This window comes from Rhincodon typus, chromosome 35, assembly GCF_021869965.1.
Source record: "Rhincodon typus isolate 14 chromosome 35, sRhiTyp1.1, whole genome shotgun sequence".
Lineage (NCBI taxonomy): Eukaryota > Metazoa > Chordata > Chondrichthyes > Orectolobiformes > Rhincodontidae > Rhincodon > Rhincodon typus.
In genome coordinates this window covers 5,029,224-5,054,752 of record NC_063366.1, presented here as the reverse complement: position 1 = coordinate 5,054,752, position 25,529 = coordinate 5,029,224, and the positions used below count along the sequence as shown (strand labels likewise).

Below are 25,529 nucleotides of genomic sequence, written 5' to 3'. Positions count from 1 at the left end.
GTCTCGGCCTGAAGCGTCAGCTTTCCTGCTCCTCTGATGCTGCTTAGCCTGCTGTGTTCATCCAGTTCTACACCTTGTTATCTTAACTCTGGGAATGGCGGTTCACTGAGGTGCGAGGGAAAGGGGATAAACGGCTGGGATGCCGGTTCCCGCCGCCATTTACAGACGTGCACCTCCAATTGCAGCACCGTCCGCGCGACAGCCGTTTGGGCTCGCGCGCTCTCGGATTTGAAATCCCGAACGCTGGGCGCCGACAGCCGTGACGCGAGTCAGAACACAAACTTCCATCATGCACTGCGAGCGGGCTTTTTTTCCCCCGATTTTAGACCGCCACCCCTCACTGCGCAGGCGTGGGTCCCACAAGCAGCATGGGTAATGTAGTTCGGAGCGGGATTATGAGCGGTTTGGGTGAATTGAGCTGAGTCCCTGTGGAGGTTTTAAACAACCTCAGTGAAGGGGGAGCTTTGTGGGCTTGGGGTTGTAATTCAGTTAATGTTTGAGGAGATGGACCGTGTCTCCCTCCATCAAATACAGGAAGGCACTTCCAGAGAAAACCTCTCCAACATTTTCTCACCAAATGTGAGATTTTGCTGCAATGTCCGAGATATTTCTGGAGATTTTGGGACAGACCTGATAAATGTTGGTGTTACTGTTTCAATATAAAATACTTTAATACAAATTACAGAAATATTTTTGTAAGGAGGGGTTTGTTATTTTGTATGTCGGACAGACTTACCAGTATAAAAGGGACAATTTTATATTTTAAAGGAAATGCAGTGAAAATCTTCAACAAGTAGCAAAATGAATACAAAGAGTTAGTAAGAACTGCAGATGCTGGAGTTAGAGATAACACTGTGTGAAGCTGGAAGGAGCACAGCAGGCCAGCATCGGAAGTTGACGTTTCGGTTCTGGAAACTTTCGAAAATTGGGATGCTTTTTGTTTTATTCTTCAAGGGATGACGACATCACTGGCTAGGCAGCATTTATTGTCCCATCCCTAATTGCCCACAACTAAGAGCCAACACACGTTGCAGTGGGTTTGAAATCGCATTTAGACCAGACCTTCCCTAAGAGGACATTAGTGAACCGGTTGGGTTCCCCCCCCACCTCGCCACCAATCAACAATGGATTCACAATCTTAATTCCTTACAATCTTAATTCCAGATATTTATCGAAATCGAAGTCCACCATCTGCCGTGTGGGATATCGAATTTAGACATCTTCTGGGTTAATAGTCCAGTGACAATATCACTACGCCATTGCCTCCCTTCAGTTGGCTAGGTGATAGAAAACAGAGAGTAACGGTCAACGGAGATTTTTCGAGCCGGAGGAAGGTTTGTGTTGGAGCTCCCCTGGGATTGGGTTGAAGCGGTGGGAGGGGCGGTTCCGGGAGGGCGTGTCCCGCCTGTTTCTGTCAATGGCTGGAATCCGTGATTGACAGGAACATGGGCTTGATCTATGATTGGGTCTGAGAGACGTCAATCAGAGATCCCACCCACGCTGCCCATTCCCTCCTCTTCCTCTTCCAGAGCTGGTTCACTTCCTATTGGGACTGAAAACCAAGTGAGGAGGTGGTGAGTGAAGGAGCAGCTTTTATACAAATTGTATCCCATAATATCCACACCAATCTTCAGGCAGACTGACTATCCTGTGGATAATCAGGGGTGGAAATGTCCCTTATGCTGTGTGAGAAGATCCAGCTGAGAGAGCTGTTTACTCGGTGCTTTGTGCTGAACTGTTTGACTGGAGCTGTGTGTTGGATATTGAGTGTGTTTATTGGAAGCATTTCCCTTCTGATTTCCAGGCTGAGTTTTGTTGATGACTCATTCCTGAATATGAGAAGGTGTTGTGTCATTATCTGGGAGGTCTGAGGAATCTTACTGATTTCCTGTAGTTGAGTTGTGTGTGTCTATTGGGGGCTGGGTGTTATCCTGTGGTTTGTGAATGGTCGGTTCACTCAGTGTGTTTTAGGATCTTGATGTTGCCTGTTTGTTCAAATCTCTCCAAAACTTCCTGCCATCCCATCTCTGTAGCCTCCGAAATTAAAAATAAGGACTTACATTTACATAACGCCCTTCACAACCATTTCTCCATTTGCGAGTGGTGTGGGACATAACCAGAGATTGTGACAATGAGTTTTAAACGTCCTTGGACCACCGCAGCCCATTTGGTGTAGATAAGCCCATAATGCCATTTGGGAATTCCAGGATTTTGACTTAGCAACACTGAAGGATCGCTGATTTATTTCTTAGCTGGGATGGTGAGTGGCTTGGAGGTGTACCTGGCAGTAGTGGTGCTCATGGGAGCTACCGTTGTCCTTTTAGGTAATATTGTCCAAGATTTGGAAGGTGCTGCTAAGGAACCTTATTAAGTTTCTATACTGCATCTTGTAGATGGCATACTCTGTTACTACTGAATGTGGTTTGTGGATATGGTACCAATCAAGCAGTCTGCTTTGTCCTGGATGGTGGCAAGTTTATTGAGTGTTGCTGGAGCTGCACTCATCCAGGCAAGTGGGGAGTATTCCATTACACTCCTGATCTGTGCCTTGTAGCTAGTGGACTGACTTTGTGATAGTAGGAGGTTAGTTACTTCAGACTCGCCTCTGACCTCTCCTTTTAGCCAGAGCACTTATACGAATAGGACAGGTTAGTTTCTGGTCAGTAGTAACCCCTAAATAGTGGGGCATTCAGTGATGATAATGACATTGAATGTCATGGAAGATTGTTAGATTCTCTCAAGTCAGAGAGGATCATTGCCTGATAAGCCACTTGTCAGCCCAGGCCTGGATATTGTCCAGGTCATGCCGTATTTGAACATTGTCTGAGGAGTCAGAAATTGTGCTGAACATTGTGCAATCATCAGTGAACATCTCCACTTCTGACATTAAGTTGGAGGGAAGGTCAGTGATGAAGCAGCTGAAGATGGTTGGGCCTTGGGTGCTACCTTGACAAACTCCTGCAGAGCTGAGATGACTAATTTTCAACAAATCTTGTTCTGTGCTAGGCATGACTAGTTAATGAAGAGTTTACCCCTGATTCCCATTAAGTCAGGCTTTGCTAGGCTCCTTGATGTCACACCCGGTCATAAGCTGCCTCAGTGTCACCTCTGGAATGCAGCTGTTTGGCCCATGTTTTAACCAAGTGTGTATAAGGTCGATAGCAGTTTATTGTTAAACAAGTGATGCTTGATAGTACCAAGAATCACTCCTGTCATCATGTTCCTAATGATCGAGAGTAGACCGATGGAGTTGTATTTGGCTGAGTTGGATTTGTCCTCCTTTTTCTGTGTAGGATGTAACTGGCTAATTTTCTACATTGTCAGGTAGATGCTAATGTTGTAGTTGTACTAGAATAGTTTGATCAGGGGTGTGGCAATTTTTGGTATATCAGTCTTAAGTAATATCACTGGAATGTTGTGAGGACTTAAACCTTTGGTATCTAACACCTTTAGTACGGATATGTGGGTTGTGCAAGATGAAAAGATGTGAGAGGAGGTTTGTGTGGGGTTGAAACACTGGCATAGATCCATTGGGCCAAATTGTCTGTTTTCTTCATCTGGCAAGACCAGCATATATTGCCCATCTCCAATTGCCCTCAAACATGTGGGAGTGGGCTGCATCTTGAACTGTTGCAGTCCTTGATATGTACATACACCCACAATGCTGCTAGGAAGGGACTTCCTTCAGTTTCATTGGGTTGAAATGCTGGAACGGCGATATATTTCCAAGTCAGGATGCTGAGTGGCTTGGAGTTGCAGGTGGTGATGTTCCCAATGTTCCTGCTGTGTAATTCTATGGATGTAACTTTCCGTGGTTAGGTTGGAACTCTCAGTCTCTGGATTGTTAAACGTAGCACCATAGCAATTCAGCTGCTGTACCTGGAGACTCATTTAGTTAAATACATTTTAATGCTTTCTTTAAATATTTCACCCCTGTCCAAAAAGCCTACATTTGGATTTGATCATTTTGCCTAACAACGTGGCTGAAAGCTGAATTTGGGATGTGCAGTCTGACTGAGTGCAGTGTATCTAATTTTCCAAGTTAAAGCAGACATCTTCAGTCAGCTACACTGAACCAATATTTTTCTCAGCTTCTAGCACTTCCTGCCCAGTGACTTTTCTTCAAATAATTTAGGAAAACAAGGTAATAAATTTCAAAATTTCTCTTTATTGTGTTTAATAAGGGTGAAGTGGTATTCACTAGCATTAAATGAGATTTTAATTAAGTGAAAAATCTTACACTCTGACTGTCTTTTCCATTGCCCCCATGGTGCCTGGCAAAATGAGGATATGAATGGAGGAAAGAATGCAGCCACACTGTCTGCTCCTGGTCACGTCCAGTCATGGAAAAACATGTGTGACAGTCAAGGGATGAAAAAGAAAGGACTTGTATTTGATTCCCCCCAAGGATAGGGGAATGACAGATTGGCACTCACTGTAAAACAGCCTCTAACTGAGGGGCAGCCCCTTCAGCAAAGGAGGAGAGGGAGTTGGAGGAAATCATATTTCCTTTTCCTGTTTACAGAAGGATTGCATCATGCTACACCAGAGAATACAGAGAGGATAGACACCACTAATAGATCCTGACTATCACCCAAGGAACAACTACACAACTGCAGGAAGACATTCGGTCTCTTCACAGCCTTGTTCAACACAGAAGATTGGATAGTGAAACCATCAGTCGGGTCAGGGAAGTTTTGACATATCATCAGGTCTGAAACTGGTCAGTGGTGTGGAGCCTTCCATCAGAACCAACCTTTCTGAAGGTTTAGCTGTGGGTGATCAGTCAGGGTGAGGCTGGGAAGAAGTGTGAGTGGTTCCAAGTGTGGTGAGAGTTTCAATCATTCATCAAGCCTCATGAATCACTGACTCATTCCTACAGGGGAGAGGCTGTTCAAGTGTGAGGTGTGAGAGGAGGGCTCTATCGGCTCATCAGATCTCCTCAGATTTTCTAAGATCTTATGTATCCCCATCTGTAAGAGATGGTGAGTTAAATGGGAAAGAAGTCATTCAAGTGTGACATGTGTGACAAAGCCATTACAAGTTGGCGTCTTTCCTAATGAGCCAGATAATTCACACTGGGGAGAAACCCTTCAGATGTGAGGTTTGTGAGAAAGCTTTCAGTCAGTCCTCCAATCTTCTGACACATCAGAGAATTCACACTGGGGAGAAACCCTTCAAGTGTGAGGTGTGCAACCAAACCTTCACACAGTCATCAACGCTTGTGAATCACTGGCATATTCATACTGGGGAAAAGCCATTTAAATGTGAAGTGTGTAAAAAGGGCTTTACACAGTCCTCTGGTCTGGTGAATCACCGGCATATTCATACAGGAGAGAGACCATTCACATGTGAGGTGTGTGACAAAGCATTCTCACATTCATCCCCTTTCCAAAGACACCAACATATTCACACTGGGGAAAAACTATTCAAGTGTGATGTGTGTGACAAAGCCGTTACAAACTCATGGACACTCCTAAATCACCAACACATCCATATCGAGGAAAAGCCATTCAAATGTGAAGTGTGTAATAAAGGTTTTGCACAGTTATCAAATCGGGCATATCATCAACATATTCACGTAGATGAGAAACCATTCACGTGTGAGGTGTGTAACAAATCATTCTTGCATTTGTCTCACTTCAGCATGCACCAACGCATTCACACAGGGGAGAAACCATTCATGTGTGAGGTGTGCAGCAAAAGCTTTGCTCGGCTGTCAAACCTAGCGTATCACAGGCGCATTCACACAGGGGAGAAACCATTCAGGTGTGATATTTGTAACAAGAACTTTGCACGAATGTCAATCCTGGTGTATCACTGGCACATTCACACAGGGGAGAAACCATTTTTGTGTGAAGTGTGTAACAAGGGATTTGTGCGATTTTCAGACTTGGTCAGTCACCAGCGCAGTCACACAGGGGAGAAACCATTCAGATGTGAGGCTTGTAAGAAGGCTTTCACCCAATTGTCTGATCTCTTGGAGCACCAGAGGATTCATACAGGGGATAAACCCTTCAAGTGTGAGATTTGCAAAAAGTCTTTCACCCATTCGTCTGGTCTCCTGAAACACCAGAGGAGTCACATGGGAGAAACTCTTCTTGCATGAGGTTAGCAACAAAGACTTCACAAAATCTTTGAAAAGCTTCCTCCATCAGACAGTCCACACAGGGAAGCAACCTTTCAAATCTTAAATTTCCTACAACTAAGTCTTTGTCAACATCTTCAACTCAGGACAGCAGAGGTTTCACACACCAGTGAAATTTTTTAGATGTGCAGATTGTGCCAAGACTTTCATCCACTCCTCCTGCCCCTGCTCTCCTGGAGAGAAAAAGCCTTCATGTGAGAGGTATGTGAAAAAGCTTTTGCATAGTAAGTATTTCTCCTGTATCACCAAACCAATGACACAGGAGCAAATCCCCGTTGGTCTGAGTTCTATCATGAAACCTTCACACAATTGTCACAGTTTGTGCAGTATCAGTGAACCCGCACGGAGGACACACTCTGCCACTGTGATGCATGACTGAATTATTTCACTTACACCTCTCTGACCATACACTAATGTTTCAACACTGAGTTGGAGCCGGGTCACCTGCTTTGGTTGCACTGAAAGTTTTCAGTATGATTCCTGGCTGATTCTCACCCTCCACAGAACAGCGATCCTAAAGCTGATTGAAGTACCTCCATTGACAGTCCCAGGAATGGCTCCTCCCTGGGTGCTTGTTTTGGTAGATCCAGAAAGATGATTCTAACCGATGAAAGAATGCTGGGTTTATGTAGCTAGAAATCCCACTCCTCATCAGTGAACCCAGCTAGGAAGTCAGGAGGAAGGCAGGATGGGTCTCGGCTGTGACAGTCCCCATTGTCTCACAGCATTTACTGTCTCGCTGTCCACATACTGAACAGCCACTCGAACAGAGCACTAGAGGCCAATCAATGTCCACAGGCTGTCCTCCAGGTCAGTACCTTAAGGATTGGAGGGAGTGTGAGATGGGAAAGAGGCCATAATCCCAATAACAACAACAACTTGCTTTCATACAGCACCTTTAATATCATAAAACGTTCTAAGATGTTTCATACAGACACAGTCAGATAAAAAATTAACACTGAGACAGAGAAGGAGACATTAGGAGATGTCACTTTGTCTCTGAGAGGATTTCCTCTGCCATAAGCTAAGAGGATTTTGTCATTTGACCTTCGTTTTTAGATGGCCCTGGTAACTTGCTGAGTATGATTGTTAGATCTATTGAGTTTTCAGTTCCCACCATGTGTCCTTTGAAATGCTGCTTTCTTGAGTTGTGACCTTGGGTTGTTCTGCCCAGCAATGAGGCTGATCGTTTTTGTTCCAGGCAGTCACATTTTTGAACATCATGTTCACTGAGCCAGTCCTGGTGACAGTGATGCTCAAACCCAAAGGTCTGGACACAGGAGTTCAGTCCAGCTGACTTTATTTTGATCCCACTGTTTGGGAATTGTGTTGAATACGTGAAGATTTTCCATTTGGTGTCAGTTGTAACTGGAATTCCTCTCATTGGTCTGGCTGCTTTATTTTGACATATCGATTTTCTTCCTCTTAAGCTTTTGGGTCTTTCTGATGTCTTAATGCTGGGTCAATGTTCACCAATTAAGCAAATCAATGATCTGTCCGAGGTGGAGTTGGCCCTTCCACATGTATGGAGTGATTCAAACATCAATTGGATCATAAGCTGGCTTTAGACTTTTTAGAGGGATCTCTCGTGATCTTAATTGATAGACAAATAGATGATCATCATATGACATTGATCGACTATTTGGAAGTGTGGTAGAGACAGGTTCAATTGAGACATTCAGGAGGGCATTAGATGATTATTTGAATAGGAATGAAGTGCAAGGGTATGGGGAGAAAGCAGGATTTTGGCACTAGGTGTTTGAAGAGCCAGTGCAGATATGGTCATGTGATAGGTCATGTGATAGTCCCCATTCCATCTACAAGCTACCTAATACTGACTGCTCACCTCTTCAAAGAGCAACTGCCACCTGGTGTCAGTATTAAATCCTGTCGCGTTGGGAAATATATTTACCTCGGTCCCCTTCATGCCAAATAGATCTGGAGATAGTAGGAACTGCCGATGCTGGAGAATCTGAGATAACAAGGTGTAGAGCTGGATGAACACAGCAGGCCAAGCAGCATCAGAGGAACAGGAAAGCTGACGTTTCGGGTCTGGACCCTTCTTCAGAAATGGGGGAGGGAAAGGGGATTCTGAAATAAATAGAGAGAAAGGGGGAGGCGGATGGAAGATGGATAAAGGAGCAGATAGGTGGAGAGGAGACGATCAGGTCAAGGAGGCGGGGATAGAGCCAGTAAATGTGAGTGTAGGTGGGGAGTTAGGTTGGAGGTTGGTCAGTCCAGGGAAGACGGACAGGTCAAGGAAGCAGGGATGAGGCTGGTAGGTAGGATGTGGGGGTAGGGGTGGGAGGAGTGGATAGGTGGGAGAAAGGATGGACAGGTGAGGAAGGCGGGGACGAGCTGGGCTGGTTTTGGGATGCAGTCAGGGGCGGGGAGATTTTGAAGCTTGTGAAGCCTCTGTCTTCTTCCTGGACCTCTCTGTTTCCATCTCAGGCAACCACCTGGAAACCAATATTCATTTCAAGCCTACCAACTCCTACAGCTACCTAGAATACACCTCCTCTCACCCACCTTCCTGCAAAAATGCCACCCCCTATTCCCAATTCCTTTGCCTCCGCCGCATCTGCTCCCGAGATGAGGTATTCCACTCCCGGACATCCCAGATGTCCTTGTTTTTCAAGCACCGCAACTTCCCCTCCACAGTGATTGAAAATGCCCTTGACTGCGTCTCTCACGTTTCCTGCAACTCATGCCTCACACCCCTTCCCCTCAATAACAACCAAAACAGAATTCCCCTCGTCCTCACGTACCACCCCACCAACCTCCGGCTCCAACGCATCATTCTCCGGCACTTCCGCCATCTGCATTCTGACCCCACTACCAAAGATATTTTTCCCTCCCCACCCTTATCTGCTTTCCGGAGGGACCACTCTCTCTGTGACTCCCTTGTCCGCTCCACACTCCCCTCCAGCCCCACCTCACCCAGCACTTTTCCCTGCAACCGCAGGAAGTGCTACACCTGCCCCTACACCTCCCCCCTCACCCCATCCCAGGCCCCAAGAAGACCTTCCACATCAAACGGATGTTCACCTGCACATCTGCTAATGTGGTATACTGTATCCGCTGTTCCCGATGTGGCCTCCTCTACATTGGGGAAACCAAGCGGAGGCTTGGAGACCGCTTTGTGGAGCACCCACACTCGGTTCGCAACAAATGTCTGCACCTCCCAGTCGCGAACAACTTCAACTCCCCCTCCCACTCCTTGGACGACATGTCCATCCTGGTCCTCCTCCAGTGCCACAACAATGCCACCCGCAGGAGCAGCACCTCATATTCTGCTTGGGAACCCTGCAGCCCAATGGTATCAATGTGGACTTCACAAGCTTCAAAATCAAGATATTAGGGCTTTACTAAAAAGTGAATCTACTGTGAGTTACAAATCTATACAGAAGATTGATAAAGCACCAGACAAATAACCAAAACCATACTCAGCTTACACCAAACTTGAGTCAACCAGACTAATAAAACATTTGCAAATTATACGAGAACAAGAAGAGTCTGAGGTGAACATATCATGCCGCTATAGTATGGGGGTGTGATGGTCTGAGGGAACTCAGATCTGTAGAGGCTCACTCCACTCCTTCACCATACCCAGGATAGCAGTCCTCCCAGACAGGAGAGTACAAACATCCACTATGGTTTTGTCAAACACCTGTCCCCTGAACAGGATCTCTCTATAATTCACATCCCCAACTAAAGCAGGATCTGATTCTACCCCACACCTACTCCTGAGAACCGGCTTACTTCACTAACACACACACTCACATTAGGGACAACACTCTCAGAATACTACAGACGGAGGTTTCTTTAAAATCCCTATGCTTTAGTCTGGCTCCCAATTCTGATGGTCAGACTTTAGGGACACAGGATCAAGTTCATTTCTATCATACAAACCCACCAATGGTTACAGAGATCCAGTGGGTTCATGGTCCAATCGGTTTCCATTCCTGGAAGATCCAGGTGAGTTAGACAGTGATTTCTAATTCACAATTCCTTGCCCTTTAGCCCTCTCTTCACTGCTATGCTTCTGTGGTTGTCAATCTGGTTTAGTCATTCCCTCATATCCAAGTTCTGCACAACTGTTCCCAAAGTTACCTTCACTCTCTTCCTTCTGGAATAATTTCATTGTTTTTCAAGCCCAAGGGTTGACGATTTGAGCCTCTCTGGTACACAAATGTATTTTTCATCCGTCACCTGATCTGACTGGACCACATCAAGCTCCAATGGCCCTGCTATCCTCTGTCAAAACAGGTCATGACTCCAAGAACATCCTGAACATGAGAGATTACATACAGTTTGACCTCCTGAAAACCAAGCTGTGGTTCCAGCTGTACGGAGGCACCTCCGGACGTATGGCCCCGATCCTCCAATCAGCTGTGTTTGATAGAACAGCAGAAAACTACCTTAACTGGACATAGCTAGATATGTTGAAAAGGCCAGACTTTGATCAACAGAATTCCCTCAGCACAGGAATCCATATAGAAAGTAACAAAGAGCATCAGCACAGGAGACAGCACTAAATAGTACTAACTGTCATGGGGTAAACTCAAATATTCAATGTGAATGGGTCACTGTGGATGAATGAATGAGTGAGTTGTCTTGACTTGGTGATCACAGTTACTTCACATAGGCAGTCATCAATTTGTAAGCAATTTTCTGATTGTTGTTTGTTCGGAACAGCAGTTTACATGTGATACATTAGTTAATTAGCTAAAGAAAATATACAATTGGGACAACTGGGGTTGGCTCACTGACACCAAAGGACAAACAAAGCTGTATGTGTGGAATGTACCAGTCCTGTTAAAGTTGTAAACGTAGTATCCTGCTCTCCAGCTGAAATGTTCAGGAACTGTTTCCTGGGTCTTTCTCTTCTTCTCCTGGTCCATTTCAGGAAAGAGTTCTCTGAGGACTGCCTGATGAGAACGACTGATGACCACACCTAGTTAGAACTGCAAGATCTGCCTGATGAGTACCACTCAGTGAGGATGACACAATTAGGACTGCTGTCTACAAAAGTCTGACTGATGAGGAACCCCTGTGCCCCTGAGTACTTGTCAATACACTTTATTTCTAGGGGCAGATAACTTACGCCTTGTCAATCAATTGTCTGAATTCTTTTGACTAATGACCAAGGGACAGCTCCTCATGATGTTGGAAGACCATTGACCCTTTGCCACCTCCATTTGAAAGTTTTCATTCCTTCCAACAACACAGGGTAGCATGGTGCCCAGTACCTTTTTTGTTTATGCTAGTAGGCCGACTGTAACACCGTGAAATGAAGTCTCATGACAGGAAATACTAAATTTGGAGCACTAAAAGCATTGAGTTTAAAAGGAGAACCCAATTTCAACAGTTATAGGGTGGTTAAGTGAGTGAAGTATGGTGTTAAAGTGATAAGTGAACAATATGATAGGTGAGAAGGGTGGAAGGTGGGTAGAGATGGCTGAAGTCGTTAGTTGCAGGTTGGGAGGTAGGTTTTGTTCAGTTTGTGAGAGGGGCGAGGGAAGGGGCGTGGCTAAATGATGGGATAAATCCATTTTGGTTGTGGAAGTCATTGTGAGATAGTTGGATTGAGTTGGTATGAGTGATCAGGTCAGACCAAGGGGGAGTATTTGAGAGAGTTAATGGGATTGTCAATGGGATTTGGGGGCAAGTTTAAGATGGGACAGTTGTATGTTTGACTAGGTTTTTTTGGATAACTGTTGAGGTAAACAAGTCAGAACTATTTGAAAGCTGAGATTCAAAGCCAGTCTGAGACATTTTTGGAGGATCCTGGGGAATTAACTGTCAAAAGCTTAAATTTTGTGGAGAATTCCCACTGAGTTACTGCATCAACGCTTTTGCAGGGTCCCAGTGTGTATTTTGGAGTCCAACAATCCAGACACCAGAGATCCTGAGTCAATATTGGAGGAAATACAGCAGAGATTTCAGAATATTCCTGCAGATGAAGTAGGAGGACAGTTTGCATAGACTGAGTTTGCATTTTCTTGACTATAGAAAGTTAAGGGATAATCTAATTGAGGTGTTTAAGATGATCAAATAAATTGATAGTGTAATTCGAAAGAAACTGTTCCTCTGGTGAGAGAGTCCAGAACAAGAACACTTTTAAAACCTCACATTTTTTTCAAACATGGCCTAAATGACTCAATCTCAAGGCTTGCCTCCTGCCTGCAGTTGGAATATTGTTGGAATACTTTACATGCTATGAAAATAACCATAAAATCTTGATATAATCCTCCTTATTCCTCCTACAGCCCCCATTCACCACTATTATACTGAAACCAGGTGAGGCTGCAGAGTTCATGCTTGAAGCTCCTCCTAAGTGAATCCATTATTGATACATTACCCAATAGGTATGAAAGCCTTGTCACACACTTCACACTGAATGGTTTCTCACCCTCGTGGTTCGTTGGTGCTTCACAAGTGTCAATGACAGTGTGAAGGCTCAATTAGACACATCACACTTGAAGGGTTTCTCCCCCGTGTGCAACCTTCTGGTCAGGCTCAGAAGATTGGAGCACTGGGTGAAAGCCATCTCAAAAGCCTTACAACCAAATAGGTTCCAACCCATATGAATGTATTGCTGTGTGTGGAGGTTTGGTAACTGTGAGAATGATATGGTACATATCTCGCACACGAATGGTTTCTCCCTCATGCAAATACATTGATAATACATCAGGGAAGATGATTACAAAGCTTTTGTTACATACTTCATATTTGACAGCTTCTCCCCAATATGCATGCATTAAGTGTTGAGGAGTGTGCAAAAGCTTGGCCATAACCTCACACTTGAATGGTTTCTCTTTTTTTATTCACTCATGGGACGTAGGCATTGCTGGCTATTGCCCATTCCTTGTTGCCCTTGGGAAGGTGGTGGTGGGCTATCTTCTTGTACTACTGCAGTCTGTGTGCCTTGGATAGACTCATAATGCCATTAGGGAGGGAATTCCAGGATCTTAACCCAGTGGCACTGAAGGAATGGCAACATATTTCCAAGCCAGAATGGTGAGGGTATTGGAGGGAAATTTGATGGGTGTGTTCCCATGTATCTACTGCCCTTGTCCTTCTCACTGTTAGTGATCATGGGTTTGGAAAGTGCTGTCTAAGGAGCCTGAGTGAGACCCCTCAGTGCCTCTTGTAGCTGGTACACACAACTGAAAACTGGGCTTTGGTGTTCAATGAAGTGAATATATATGGATGAAGTCAAGCTTCTTGAGTGTTGTTGGAGCTGCACCCAACCAGACAAATGGGGAGTATTCCATCACATTCCTGACTGTGCCATTTAGATGGTGGACAGGCTTTGGGCAGTCAGGAGGTGATTGCTTGCTACAGTATTCCAAGCCTCTGAACTGCCCTTGTAGCCACTTTATTTATGTGGTAAATCCAGTTCAGTTTCTGGTCAGTGGTGACTCCCAGGATGTTGACAGTGGGGATTTCAGTGATAGTTAGATTCTCTCTTGATGGAGATTGTCATTGTTTGGCACTTGTGTGAGGCAAATGTTACTTGCTATTTTCAGCCCAAGCCTGGATATTGCTGCATTTAGACATAGACTTATTTACTATCTGAGGAATCATGAGTAATCCTGATCATTGTGCAATCATCAGCAAACATTCCCACTTCTCACTTTATGATGGAGGGAAGGTCATTGATGAAGCAGCTGGAGATGGTTGGGCCGCGGACACGACCCTGAGGAACTCCTGCAGAGATGTGCTGGAGCTGAGATGACTGACCTCTACCAATCACAACCATCTTCCTGTATGCCAGGAATGACTCCAACCAGCAAGAGTTTTCACCCTCATTTCCATTAATTCCAGTTTTGTAGGCCTCCTTGATGCCATACTCCGTCAAATGTAGCCTGGATATCAGGGCTGTCACTCTCACCTCACCTCTGGAATTTAGCTCTTCTGTCCATGTTTGAACGAAGGCTGTAATGAGGTCAGCAGCTGAGTAGCCTTGGCGGAACCCAAACTGGGCGTCACTGAGCAGGTCATTTCTGAGCAGGTTCTGTTTGATAGCACTATTGATGATCCATCACTTTACTGATGATCGAGAGGAGACTGATGAGGCAGTGACTTGTTGGGTAGGATTTGTCCTGCTTTTTGTGTATACGTATATAGACATTTTTCCACATTGTTGAATAGATGCTGGCGTTGTAACTGCTGGAAGAGCTTGGCGAGGGGATCGGCAGGGTATTGGAGCACAAGTCTTCTGTGCTATTGCCAGAATGTTGTCAGGGCCCATTACTTTGCAGTAACCAGTGTTCCCAGTCATCTTGACATCATGAACTGGATGAAGACTGGCCTTTGTGAAACTGGGGACCTCTGGAGAAGGCCAAGATGGAGCATCCACTTGGCAGTGCTGGGTGAAGGTTGTTGTGAATGCTTCAGCCTTATCCTTTGCACTGATTTGCTGGGCTTCACCATCACTGAGGAAAGGGATGTTTGATGTCCTTTGTGAGACCTCACCTGGTGTGTAGTTTTGATTTCCCTACCTATGAGGATATACTTGCCATAGAGGGCATTCAGTGGAGGATCACTAGATTAATCCCCGGGACTGTCCTGTGAGTAGAATTTGAGGAATTTGGGTCTGTAATGGCCTCATACAGTCATAGAATTTAACAGTACTGAAAGAGGCTATTTGACTCATCAGGCCTGTACTGGCTCCCAAACAGCTACCTAGCTAGTCCCATTAACCAGCCCTATATTTATAGCCCTCTACGTTCATCTCTTTCAAACATATCCAGCTCTCTTTTGAATCCTGCTATGGAATCAGCTTCTGCCATTCTCCCTTGTCCTCAATAAGGTCATCTGTTTAATCTTCTCTGCTCCAAGAAGAATAAGCCCAATTTCTCTAATGTTTCTTTGCATCTAAAATCCAAGGTGAGAGGAGAGAGATTTAAAGAAGACATAAGAGGCAAATGTTTTACATAGAAGGTGGTTCACATGTGGAATGAACTTTCCGAGGAAGTGGTGGATGCAGGTACAATTACAACGTTTAAAAGACATTTGGATGGATACGTGAATAGGAAAGGTTTGAAGGGATATGGGCCATTAGCAGGTGTGGGACTAGTTTAGTTTGGGATTATGTTCGGCTTGGACTGGTTGGACCGAAGGCTCTGTGTCCGTGCTGTATGACTCTATGGTGTCATTCAGGTAAACCTGCTTTGCACACTCTCCAGGACTTTAACATCCTTCCTTGAATAAGGTGCCCAGAACATAATACTCCAAATGTGGTCTGACCAATGATTTGTAGAGGTGTAGCATCACTTATTTGCTTTTATACTCTGTGCCTCTATTTATAAACTCATGGATCCTATAAACCTTCTTAACAACTGTTTCAATTTGCCTGGTCATTTTCAGGGAATCATGTACATGAGTCCCAAGGTCCCTCTGCTCCTGAACTCCCCTCAAAGTTGCACCATTGAGCCTGTATTGACTCTCCATGCTTCTTCTCCCAAAATGCATTACCTCACGTTTCTCTGCATTGATGTTCATCTGCCAGGTGTTGTCTCTAGAGTTTCAAAGTTAAGATGTGATCTGATTGAAACTCATAAAGTTCTTACTGGGCGTGACGTAGTAGAAAGAGTATCCAGTGATTGATGGAGTACAGTTTATCCAGATTGTATCCCATAATATCCACGTCAGTGATCAGTGCTGCATATCCAGTGAGTGAACAAAGAGAGTTTATACAGTTTGAAGATTTTTGCAGAAGGATATAAGTAGCCCAAATTAATTTTGTAAAGATGAAGTATGTATTAACAAGAAGAAAGTGCAAAACAAGATAAGAGTCCTCATTCTGTCACTTTGCTGTTTGCCTCAGAAACCTGGATGATAAATAAAGGAAGATAATAGATACCTATGAAATGTGAATCCTAAGCCACAAAAATTCCATTGAAATATCTTAAGACCTAAGTGAAGAATCATTTGAAATTACAAGAAGAGAACGAACTCCAAGAAGTGACATTCTGCAAACTGAGTGTTTATATTCCCATGTGTCGACGAATGTACAGGGCAAGAATTTTAGAGAGTAAAGTAGCAGAATTTATACAGATTGTATCCTGCAAAATTCGCATTAATGTTCAGTACTGTATATATAAAGTGAAGGAATATTCTGATGATGTGATGTTAGTGGATAGTGTACTCATGGTAGAGGATGAAGGATTAAGTCAAAGGGGATTAGCTGTTGTGGTCAGGTGGCCAGCAGCAGAAATGGCTACAAGACTATTTAAGAAGTACAATCAAGCATGCTGGAAATTTTGGTCAAACTAATTAAAGCAGCAGCCAGGACCTGTTATGGCCTGTAGCTTCCTGTGTTGACCAAGTAAGGCAAATGTCATGGTGCTCTCGAGACAGACTGGCACCATGCTACCTGATACGGAGTGTGGAATGTCACTGTTTACAGCTTGATGTAAACATTTGGGAGTAAACTCCATTGGCTAGGATTAAACAATGTGATCAGGCTTTGAACAATTCATTAGCTGAGTGCCAGACAACATTCTGGAAGCTACAATTTGCAGAGAAGTAACAGAACAAAGGAATTCTCACAGAGGAGCAGAAGGTTTTTGGAAAAGCAATGTCCTGAAGTACTCTTCAAAGAACAAAGAACCATGAGGCAAGAACAACACTGGCCACCTCACTCGAACTGGGGTAGTATTTGATTCAAGCCAAACTTTTAAAGTAAGAGGGTTAAGTGTGGATTAAGTTAAAGCTAAGATAATGTGAAGTTAAATGAAGTGAGTAAAAGTTGAAGTTGGATGAAGTAAGAAGTAAATGTTGTAATGAATGTATGTTTCATATTGAGTATTAGTACGTAAAGAGTCAAATAAAGAAAGGTTTGTTTAATTATGTTCTGAGTCGTTTCCTGCTTTTTGCCTGTTAACAGGGGTAAAAGGTTGAAGTACACCTTTTTGGGCAACACTGTGTTCTTGATTCTGTTGATTCTCTTCAGTGTTGGTGCAGATGTTCGCGTCCATGTCAGTGGGGAGTGATCATCACCCTCCTAACTTAAGTCTTCTTCACAGTAAAGTGCTTTGGAAGGGAGTATACCCAACACCACAGCAGGAGGCTGGGTTTGACCATCCACGATTATTGTTTGCTGAAGACACTTTAACATGATATCTCACTCCCATGTGCTGGACTGCAACATGGTGTGAGTGAAGGTGTTCATGGAGCTGTCTTCTTCTGTTACTTAGATAGCAGGAACTGCAGATGCTAGAGAATCTGAGATAACAAGGTGTAGAGCTGGATGAACACAGCAGGCCAAGCAGCATCAGAGGAGCAGGAAGGCTGACGTTTCGGGCCTAGACCCTTCTTCAGAAATGGGGGAGGGGAAGGGGGTTCTGAAATAAATAGGGAGAGGGGGAGGCGGATAGAAGATGGATAGAGGAGAAGATAGGTGGAGAGGAGACAGACAGGTCAAAGAGGCGGGGATGGAGCCAGTAGAGGTGAGTGCAGGTGGGGATGTAGGGAGGGGATAGGTCAGTCCAGGGAGGACGGACAGGTCAAGGGGGCGGGATGAGGTTAGTAGGTAGGAGATAGGGGTGGGGCTTGGGGTGGGAGGAAGGACAGGTTAGGGAGGCGGGGACGAGCTGGGCTGGTTTTGGGATGAGGTAGGGGGAGGGGAGATTTTGAAGCTTGTGAAGTCCACATTGATACCATTGGGCTGCAGGGTTCCCAAGCGGAATATGAGTTGCTGTTCCTGCAACCTTCGGGTGGCATCGTTGTGGCACTGCAGGAGGCCCAGGATGGACACGTCGTCTGAGGAATGGGAGGGGGAGTTGAAATGGTTCGCGACTGGGAGGTGCAGTTGTTTAGTGCGAACCGAGCGTAGGTGTTCTGCAAAGCGGTCCCCAAGCCTCCGCTTGGTTTCCCTGATGTAGAGGAGGCCACAACGGGAACAGCAGATGCAGTATACCACACTGGCAGATCTGCTTGATGTGGAAAGTCTTCTTGGGGCCTGGGATGGGGATGAGGCCAGAGGTGTAGGGGCAGGTGTAGCACTTCCTGCGGTTGCAGGGAAAAGTGCCAGGTGTGGTGGGGCTGGAGGGGAGTGTGGGGTGGACAAGGGAGTCCCGGAGAGAGTGGTCCCTCCGGAAAGCAGATAAGGGTGGGGAGGGAAAAATGTCTTTGGTGGTGGGGTCGGATTGCAGATGGCAGAAGTGTCGGAGGATGATGCGTTGGATCCGGAGGTTGGTGGGGTGGTACGTGAGGACGAGGGGGATTCTGTTTTGGTTGTTATTGCGGGGAGGGAGTGTGAGGGATGAGTTGCGGGAAATGTGGGAGACACAGTCGAGGGCGTTCTCGACCACTGAGGGGGGGAAGTTGCGGTCCTTGAAAAATGAGGACATATGAGATGTACGGGAGTGGAATGCCTCATCCTGGGAGCAGATGCGGCGGAGGTGAAGGAATTGGGAATAGGGGATGGCATTTTTGCAGGAAGGTGAGTGGGAGGAGGTGTATTCTAGCTACTGTGGGCTTGAAATGGATATCGGTTTCTAGGTGGTTGCCACAGATGAAGACAGAGAGGTCCAAGAAGGAGAGAGAGGTATTGGAGATGGTCCAGGTGAACTTAAGGTTGGGGTGGAAGGTGTTGGTGAAGTGGATGAACTATTCGAGCTCCTCGTGGGAGCACGAGGCAGCGCTGATACAGTCATCAATGTAACGGAGGAAGAGGTGGGGTTTAGGGCCAGTGTAGGTACGGAAGAGGGATTGTTCCACGTAACCTACAAAGAGGCAGGCGTAGCTTGAGCCCATGCGGGTACCCATGGCCACCCCCTTTGTCTGTAGGAAGTGGGAGGAATTGAAAGAGAAATTATTGAGGGTGAGGACAAGTTCGGCTAAGCAGATGAGGGTGTCAGTGGAGGGGGACTGGTCAGGCCTGCGGGACAGGAAGAAGCGGAGGGCTTTTAGGCCATCTGTATGGGGAATGCAGGTGTATAGGAACTGGACGTCCATGGTAAAGATGAGGTGTTGGGGACCGGGGAATTGGAAGTTCTGGAGGAGGTGGACGGCATGGGTGGTGTCACGGACCTAGGTAGGGAGTTCCTGGACCAAGGGGGAGAAAATGGAGTCGAGTTATAGGTGGAGATAAGTTCGGTGGGGCAGGAGCAGGCGGAGACAATGTGTCCACCAGCGTAGTCAGGTTTGTGGATCTTGGGAAGGAGATAGAAGCGGGCGGTGCGGGGTTGGGGAACGATGAGGTTGGAGGCTGTGTGTGGAAGGTCACCTGAGGTGATGAGGTTGTGGATGGTTTGGGAGATGATGTTTCCGTGGTCGGGAGTGGGGTCATGATCAAGGGGACGGTAGGAGGAGGTGTCGGAGAGTTGGCACCTGGCCTCGGCGATGTCGAGGTCAGTGCGCCATACTAGAACTGCGTCTCCCTTGTCTGCAGGTTTTATGGTGAGGTTGGGATTGGAGCAGAGGGCTGCACATTCTGCGGGGGAGAGGTTGGAGTGGGTGAGAGGGGTGGAGAGGTTGAGGCGATTGATGTCTCGACGGCAGTTGGAGATGAAGAGGTCGAGGGAGGGTAGGAGGCCTTGGGGTGGTGTCCAGGAGGAGGGGGGTGTGTTGGAGGCGGGAGAAGGGGTCAGTAGAGGGAGGGTTAGGTTCACAGTTGAAGAAGTAAGCATGGAGGCGGAGGCGGCGGAAAAACTGCTCTATGTCCAAGCGTGAGCGGTATTCGTTGATGTGTGGGTGGAGGGGGACAAAGAACAACACCTCATTTTCCACTTGGGGACCCTACAGCTCTCCGGACTCAATATTGAGTTCAATCATTTTAGGGCCTAAACTCTCCCATGCCCTAGCCCCCTACCCCACACACCAGGCCTTGTTACCACATAGCCTGCCATTACAGACCCCCTCCCCTGTTGTTAGTCACTAACAGTCCCCATTAACAACTACTCACCCTCCCAGCCTGATCCTTAGCAACTCTTTTGTCTGTCCAACTGTCTTTCTCTCTGTTTGGGTTCTATCCTGTTGTTTACTCCTTACCCCACGCATCTCCCTATTTTCTGCATATAAACTGACATTTTCCCAGCCACCATCAGTTCTGAGGAAGGGTCACTGGACCCGAAACGTTGACTCTGTTTTCTCCTTCACAGATGCTGCCAGACCTGCTGAGCTTTTCCAGCAACTTTGTTTTTGTCCCTTTCCTATTAGCTGCGATGGAGTCTTTCATGGTTAAATCCTTCATTAATCTTTAAATGTGTTCGATGTGTACTACTAATGAGTTATATTTCTTTCTCTCTGAAAGAGTCATGCTGGTTGCTGCTGCCCTTCCCCCTGCTGCCATGTGCTGCCCCATCCCCATACTTGCCTGCTGACCGCTGTGCACCTCACTCCCACTGTGAACTGCTGCCCCTACCCCTGCTGCAGGCCTCATCCCTCACTGCACAGCTCACCGCTTCAGACTATTTCTGAGTGTTCTAGTTGCTATGCCACTTACTGGCAATAAACACAGCCTTCCCAAAATCGTTAAAACACAAATCGAGTCTATGAAGTGTCTCCTGCTTCTCCTGCAGTCCTGAACATTCTTCCTTTTCAGATAATAATCCAGTTCCCTCTTGAACGCTTCAACTGAACCTGCTCTGTACCATCCTGTCAGCAAGTACATTCTAGATCCTAACCACCCGCTATGGGAAAAGCTTTTTCTCATGTTACCAATTATTCCGTTGCAAATTTGAACTCTTTGGTTCTCAATCTGTCTACCAGTGGGAACGGCTTCTCCTGATCAACTGTGTCCAGGCCTCTCTTGATTTTGAGTAGGTCTGTCAAATTGGAGAATCACAAATCATTTTTGTGAATCTTACCTACACAACCTTCCCAATGAGTGGTGTCCCCAACTGGATGTAGTACATCAGCTGAGACCAAACCAGTGCTTTACACAGATGTTAGACAATTTCCTGTCTGGACAATATACTCTATAGACCTATTAAAAAATTCTAGGATGCAAAAATTGATCTATCAACCTGTCTTTCAATTGTCAATGATTTATGCATATATATTCCCAAGTTCTGTTCCTGGACCCCCTATAAAATTGTATCTTAAATTGATTCGCTGCATTCTCATGACAAAAATGAATAACATTTCATATTTGTTAATACATTTATAATTATTCTCTTTCAATCTGATTCATTTCTACAGGTGAGAAGTTGCTGTCAAGTGTGAGGAGGACTCCATAGGCTCATAAAATCTCTGAACAAGCAAGGTGCCTCTATTATACAACTATTAACACATGGAAAGAAACCCTTCAAGTGAGAGGTGTGTAAACAAGCATTCACACAGTCATCAACTCTTGTGAAACACTGCTGTATTCACTCTGGGGAGAGGTTGTTCAGATGTGAGGTGTGTAACAAGAGCTTTGCAGAATCATTCACCCTGCTGATACACTGGTGAGTTCATACTGGAGAAGAGTCATTCACATGCAAGGAGTGTGATAGTCACAGTCATCGACACTGTGTATACACCAACGCATTCACACTGAGGAGAAACCATTGATATGCGAGGTATGTGACAGTCATTCTCATAGTCACCAAACTTCCACAAAAACCAAGTCATTCACATGGGAGAAACATTCAATTGCAAGGTGTGTGACAAATTATTCTCACAGTCATTAACCTTCCGTGTCCATCGGGGAGAAACCACTCACATGAAAAATCTGTGACAAATGATGCTCACAATTGATGAACTTCCAAGAATTCAAGCGCATTCACACAGGGGAAAGCCATTCACGTGTGAGGTGTGAAAAATCATTCTTGTACTCATCAAACCTCTGCAAATACCAATGTATTCACAAGGAGGAGAAACCATTTAAGTGTGAGGTGTGCCAGAAATCATTCTTGAGATCATCATACTTTCTACTCCATCAGAAGATCCACACAGGGGAGTAACCATTCAAGTATGCGATTTGTAACAAAGCCTTCAACATGTCTTTGAACACGGAAACTAGAGGATTCACAAAGGAGGAACTCTGGGTGAAATGTTTGTGACAAGACTTTTATCCACTCATCTGATCTGCAGAGGATCCACGCAGGTGAGAAGCCAATCATGTGTGAGGTGTATGACAAGGGTTTCACACAGTCAGTGAGAGTCCTAGTCCATCAATGCTTTCACACAGGAGAGAAACCCTATCAGTGTGAGTTCTGCAATAAAGCATTCATACAGTTATCTGACCTCCTGGAACATCAGCGAACACATGCAGAAGACAAACCTTTCCAGTGTGACGTGTGTCAGAATTGTTTTAGCTACTCCTCTCTCACCATACACCAACGACTTCACATGGACTTGGAGCTGGGTCACCTGATTCCATTGCACTGAGAGTTGTTTGTGTTGTTTAGCCTCCAGTGTGCACACAGGGGAGCTGTCATTCCAAAGCACAATTTGTCTCAGCAAGGTCTGTCTCAAACCTCACTCACCAGCAGGCCAAACATTTCAAAAAGGTTTAATTTAACCTCTGTTTGATGACTAAACAACATCAAATGAAGCCATCAATATGTAAAGAACTCCTGCTTGTACATAAATATCACTGTGTCTCTGGGAGGATATCCTCAGCCACAGGAAGTAGGTGATTGAGGAGAATGTGTGTCAGGATTTTCCCTGCTCTGGATAAGAAGGAAATATCTCAATAGATTTTGCAGCATGATTTATCTCCCTTCTTGAAGATAATTCAGTTGTTGCATTCTTAAAGTTGGTGGTTAGCAGGGAAGTTTCTTTTCCTCCCGAATCTGCAGGATGAGTGCATGGAGCCTTTGTGAATAAAACTCCCCCAGCTTTGTAACCCTCAGCTAGAATTCCACTGGCCTGCAGGCTTTGTTGTTTCTTATCTGTTTTGATTATTACAGCTCTCTCATTGATGGTGTCTTACCCATGGATTCTATTACATAAGGTACTGGTGGATAGACTGGATGGTATCAGCCATCCTTGTGTATTCATGGTTGAGAAGTTGTTCAAAATGTTCAAAATGAAATTGTTGTCCTTAAGAGAAACACCATCCTGTGAATGAAGGGGATTTTTGACCCCATGATGTCAATCCTGGTGGTTTTGGAAAAGAATTGCTTGTCATGATTCAACAATAAAATGATTGTCCCTTGAGATTAGTTTTCCCACCACATGCCCTTTATTTTCCAGAGTTTTCTTTGGGCATCAACCTTGAGCTGTTGAAATGCTCCCTTCTTGAGTTCTGACCTTGAATTGTTCTGCCCAGCAATGAGCGCTGATTTTTTTTGTTCCAGGAGGTCATGTATTTGAGCATCATGTTCACTGAGCCAGTCCTGGGGACAGTGATGCTCAAACCCAATGGACTGGACACAGGAGTTCAGTCCAGCTGACTTTATACTAATCCCACTGTTTGGGAATTGAGTTAGATCAATGAAGATTTTAGAGTTTGGTCTTGAGCTGCTCCTGGAATTGTTTAGTCGGTCTGTTTTCAGGTTGAGACATTGTTCTGTTTCCTCTTGGACTTTGGTGCTGGGTGGATGATCGGCATTGATCAAACAAGTTGATGATATGTCCAGCAGCATAATGCCCCCCTCATGGATCGAGTGATACAGACATCACTTAGCATTTTGACTTGAATGTAGACCTTCCAGGTAAACTTCTAAGATGGTCTTCGTGACCAAAAAATATCAAGAACAAGACCTGGAACTGTTGTTGTATTCAATTACACCAAAGCATTTGACTCGATAAATCACGGAGTCCTGTTGATTATGCTCCAATAATTTGGATATTGAAGAAAATTCATCACAATCCTGCAATTACTTCATGATGATGTAACTGTCCTGGATGGGAGTTCTGAAACAGAAGCTTCAAAATCCAGATTAGTATCAAGCAAGTATCACAGACAAGAGGGAGAAGTGAATTGAATGATTTTTACTTTATCTCTCCTGTCCATAACAGAGGTGTTTGCAATTACTTTCTTATTTTTACCTTTCCAACTTAAAAATAGACAGTGATGTGTTTCCCTTGATATTTTGTGAAGTTCAATTTAAAAATGACTCCACGACACACAGCATATTCCTTTAGGTTTATTACAGCATTCAAAACCCAGCGGAATGGTTCACAACACCCATTCTCACCTCGTGCACTTGAGAAAGGAAGGAGTGAAATTACAAACTGCTTAAAATCAAAGATATATGAACGAGTTCACATGAGAAAGAGAGTCCAGTAAGTCAATGTTCAATGAGTTTCTTTCAGTTGTCTGTATACAGCAGTCTCTTTTGAAGAAGTCAGATACAGTTTAATTGCTGATAAAAGTATAAGCTTGTGATTGTTCCATTTCACAAGCAAAACAACAGTTTCTTTCCAGAAATCATACTTTTTACTCTGCTTAACATTTGCAACTAGTTTGAACTGGCAGGAGGTGCCAAGGTTAATCAAGGCAGAATGAAACCATGTTCTTTGGGAATTAGGCCAATTAATCCTTTGTCTCCTTCATCACCAGGTCAGGATATCCCAAGGTGCTGGGAATAAGAACAAGCACTAAAACCTGGGAGGAGTACATGCCAAAGGAAGGCAGAAACTGGACATGTGGGAGTAACGTGCCTCTTCTGATGTGAATAAGAAGCTGGTTATCATGTGTGGAGTGCTCGTGGTGTTACCGTACATGGCTCAGTCTGGCCCATTCTCAGATCCTGTACCTCAGTGGTCACTTGAACCATCATTTTTATCTGGAGATCAGTCATGGATTGTGTCAGCAGGGACAAAACCCTGGATAGAGCGTGGACGTTGCTGTCATCCAGTTGTTGTTTGCAGTGCTTAGACTGCCTGTATGCAGACAGCAAGTGTCAAAATATGCCCAAGGTTCTAGCTGTTCCCAGGTTTATGAAGGATGGCTCTGGCCACGTTGCTGCAAAACACTCCAAGTAGTTGGGACTATACTGTACCATCAGACCCTTGTGGAGACGTGTGTACGGTGGTTTGAAGACTGCAAGAATGATTAGTTGCATAACTCACATCTTAATGATTCATCTGTGTGAATGTGTTGATGTACACACAAAAGTGTGTTAAAGCCAAGAAGGATCTGTCATACACATCACAAATGAATGATTTTTCCTATGTGAATGAGCTGGTGTGCAGAGAAGCTTGTTAACTCTGGAATAATTTGTCACACATCTTAATCTTGAGTGGTTTATTGGCAGTGTAAATACATTCATGTTTCAGCAATGTTGATGATGGTACAAAGCCCTTGTTATACACCTGATTCTTGAATAGATTCTGTCCAGTGTGAATGCTTCAATGGCATTGATCACTGTAAGAAGGCTCAGCCACACACCTCACATTTCAGTGCTTTCTCCACTATGTGAATGTATTGGTACACATGGAAATGAGATGTATGCATGAATAGTTTGTTGCATATCCTAAACATTGA

The 25,529-nt window shown here is 44.9% G+C and overlaps 2 protein-coding genes across 10 annotated transcripts in view; both read left to right on the top strand.

Moving 5' to 3' along the window:
• Nucleotides 1–1,527: 1,527 nt before the first annotated feature.
• LOC109923590 (gastrula zinc finger protein XlCGF49.1-like) overlaps nt 1,528–25,529 on the top strand; it is a 40,561-nt gene continuing 16,559 nt past the window's right edge. The window contains exons 1-3 of one of the 9 annotated variants that reach the window (XM_048616915.1): nt 1,533–1,574; nt 4,526–4,685; nt 21,308–21,371. The gene's annotated coding sequence lies outside the window, so the exon portion shown is untranslated. Of the gene's footprint in view, nt 1,575–4,525; nt 4,724–6,139; nt 6,350–15,457; nt 16,844–21,307; nt 21,556–25,529 lie in introns of those variants that run through there. The other 8 variants (XM_048616909.1, XM_048616910.1, XM_048616914.1 and 5 more) reach the window with 8 other exon arrangements.
• On the top strand, nt 4,734–6,109 carry LOC109923591 (zinc finger protein 271-like). Its single transcript, XM_020523633.2, has one exon. The coding sequence runs from the start codon at nt 5,060–5,062 to the stop codon at nt 6,107–6,109; it is 1,050 nt and encodes a 349-aa protein (XP_020379222.1). The 5' UTR covers nt 4,734–5,059.

What these genes read in the sequence shown, in the direction of transcription:
- LOC109923591 (XM_020523633.2), top strand. Translation starts at nt 5,060, where the DNA reads ATGAGCCAGATAATTCACACTGGGGAGAAACCCTTCAGATGTGAGGTT.